General features: G+C 41.3%; 1 protein-coding gene across 1 annotated transcript; it reads left to right on the forward strand.

Moving 5' to 3' along the window:
* Positions 1 to 1,841: 1,841 nt before the first annotated feature.
* On the forward strand, positions 1,842 to 2,787 carry LOC129407828 (E3 ubiquitin-protein ligase TRIM4-like; the record flags this gene model as incomplete). The annotated part of the gene is made up of 3 exons (XM_055149971.1): positions 1,842 to 1,965; positions 2,045 to 2,134; positions 2,206 to 2,787. A coding segment is annotated over exon 3 (543 nt), but the record flags the coding sequence as incomplete, so codon positions are not given.
* Positions 2,788 to 3,049: the final 262 nt, after the last annotated feature.

A 3,049-nucleotide genomic window follows, 5' to 3' on the forward strand; every position in this document is an offset into this window, starting at 1 on the left:
TCAGCAGGTGCAGAGTGAATGAATAATGCTGAATAATGTTCTGTAAAATATCTTTGTGACAAAAAGCGCCGTCTCTATTCAGACGCGCCGCTATTACAACATGTTTTATATTTGTGACTACAAAATAAATCAACTATTCTAAATATTTTAAAATATATCAACATTTCATCATTTGTAAATCTAGTTATTGAAAAAAACTAAATCACACACAAAGTCGGACTCTCCTGAAACTCTGAGAGAATCCAAACAACAAAAATGTAGAGCTGTATCATAATAATTTAGTAAAACAAACCAAAAACTACTCTGGGTGATATATCGATACAGCAGCCCACGATATCGATACTGTATCATCACATTAAACCATACGATATATCGATATTCTGCACACCGCTAACGAACTGATGCTGAGTCTGAGGACAACGACGCAGAAGAGTTTGTGTGGCTCCGTTTCCCTCCGGAGGTCGAGGTCGAGTTGTTCAGAAGTGACACGAGGATGAAGACCTGAAGTGATTTAGTGATTTGGAGGGAAACAGAGAGTTTGTTCAACTTGTTCTGTTGTTTCTAGTTTATCTGAAGAACTGAAGTCAAATATGTGACGTTAGAGTGTGTAGTGTGTGTGTGTGTGTGTGTGTGTCTGTGTGTGTGTGTGTGTGTGTGTGTGTGTGTGTCTGTGTGTGTGTGTGTGTGTGTGTGTGTGTGTGTGTCTGTGTGTGTGTGTGTGTATTTCCTGCCTGTCGTGCTTCATCCTGAGCTCCATATTATATTATATATATATTTATATCTTTATTATATTGATATTATATATCAACATTTCATCACTTTTAAATGTAGTTATTGAAAAAAAATAGAACTAAATCACACACAAAGTCGGATCTCGCCTCGTCTGGAAACACTGAGAAAATGGTAATAAACTTCTATATAAAATAAATATAAAAAGACATGAAAAGTTTCCTCACATTAAACATACAAGAAATCAGAGGTGAGACTTGACTCGGACCTGAAGGTCAATGACTTGAAGAGACTTGATGTGTCTACTAAAAATACAGAACAATAGAGTAAAACAGAAGGAACTACAGAGAACTTCATGACAATATATCTGTGATTTATCAGTTTTAAATGAGAATTCTTTCTGTTCCGATTGTAAAGATTCACACAAAGATTTTGTCAAAACATTTAAAAAGGAAAAAAATAAAATTTCTACATTTATATAAATATTCACATATAAATATACCTTGATATAACTATATTTGTTACTTTGGTTTAAAGACTTGAAATGACTTGAAGCTCAAAGTGGACTTGACTCGGACTTGACTGTATTTGATTTGGGACTTGACTCGGACTTGAGGTCAAAGACTTGACACTTGCAGAAAAACGACTTGGTTCCACGTCTGCAGGACATGATTGAAAATGAGCAGAAAGAGTCGTCCTCTGCCCCTTTTCCTTTTCTACTTTCAAACATGTAAAATTAATCATTTTCATTTTAATCACAAATACCAATGAACTGAAACAGAAATATTCAACTTTGTTTCTGTTATAGAATTTTTGTGTTATGAGACATTCAGTCATTTTAAGTATTAATCTATGTTGAATCATTGTACATTATAAGATGATCAAAATTGCTTTGTGTCTTGTTCAAACTGTGACTGTAGAACATCAGCAGAAATGTGTGAACTCTTCTGGACGGACACGAACTGTGTGTGAACCAGGATATGAAACTGAGTGTGTAAAAGCAGGAGCCGTGTCAGCTGTCGTCTGTTAGTCAGAGATAACAACTGAAAAACATGTCGTAGAACCATGTCAAGGCCGCGGTGTGATGCTTAACAATAAAAGGGCTGTGAGGACGAGAGCTTCAGTGAAGGTTCAGTCAGGAAACTCTCTGCTTCTTCTTCACTCACTGAGTCTTTGGGTCAATTCCCTGACAGTTTCCATCACAGTTTGAGAGAAGAACTCGTGTTAAATGTGCAGGTTTGTGAGTTAAACGTGACCAAAACAAAACACAAGTATAAAAGAATAGAATATAAAGTCATATTGTGTCATTCTTCAGTGACTTTCCCACACGTGTGAACATTGGTCCGGTGTGTTTCTATCGGTCGCTCAGTCTGAGGTGTGACTCCAGTCCAGACGGGTTCTGCAGGTTTGTCAGGTCTGAGTGTGAGTTACTGTTTGAACCGACTCATTTCCTCAGTGTTTGTTCTCTTCCTGCAGACGGAGGACGTGGACGAGGACGTGGACGAGGACGTGGAGATGGAGGCTCCGGTGTTGTTCTGTGAGGAGGACCTGCTCTGTCCCCAGTGCGGTGGCGTTTACAGTTACCCCGTCCTCCTCAAGTGTGGCCACAACGTCTGCCGTGTTTGTCTGCACAAGTTCTGGGAGCTGAAAGGATCTCGGGAATGTCCGGTGTGTGGAGCTCTGTCGGCGCCGGGGAGGCCGCCCATAAACCTGCAGCTCAAAATAGCAGCAGAACAACACCAGACACAGAAGGACGCTCCGGGGGCTGAACCGCAACCCCAACAGAGCTCTGCAGTGTCTGCTGGACCCAAACCAAACCCTGAAGGGAGCGCCGCATCAGCACAGACTCCTGAGGTGGTCCCTGAGGTGGTCCCTGAGGTGGTCCCTGAGGTGGTCCCTGAGGTGGTCCCTGAGGTGGCCCTGTGCTCGAGGCACCAGCAGAAGCTCCAGATCTTCTGTGAAAATGACCTGGAGCTGCTCTGCCTCGTGTGTCAAACCTCCAAAAACCACAAAATCCACCAGTGCTGCCCCCTGGAGGAGGCGGCCGAGCAGAAGAAGGTCAAATCAACTTTTTATTGTTGCTTTAAAGAAACACTGTGTCACTTTTCTGGTGGAGGGTCTGGGGAACACATGGTCACTGTTCACATTTTTACAACAAGGAAACACACACACACACATATACACACACACATATACACACACACATATACATATACACACACACACACACACATATACACACACACACACACACACATATACACACACACACATATACATATACACACACATATACACACACACATATACACACACACAT

The sequence above is a fragment of the Boleophthalmus pectinirostris genome, unplaced genomic scaffold (assembly GCF_026225935.1).
Source record: "Boleophthalmus pectinirostris isolate CB_2022bp ecotype Guang Dong unplaced genomic scaffold, ASM2622593v1 HiC_scaffold_14, whole genome shotgun sequence".
NCBI lineage: Eukaryota > Metazoa > Chordata > Actinopteri > Gobiiformes > Gobiidae > Boleophthalmus > Boleophthalmus pectinirostris.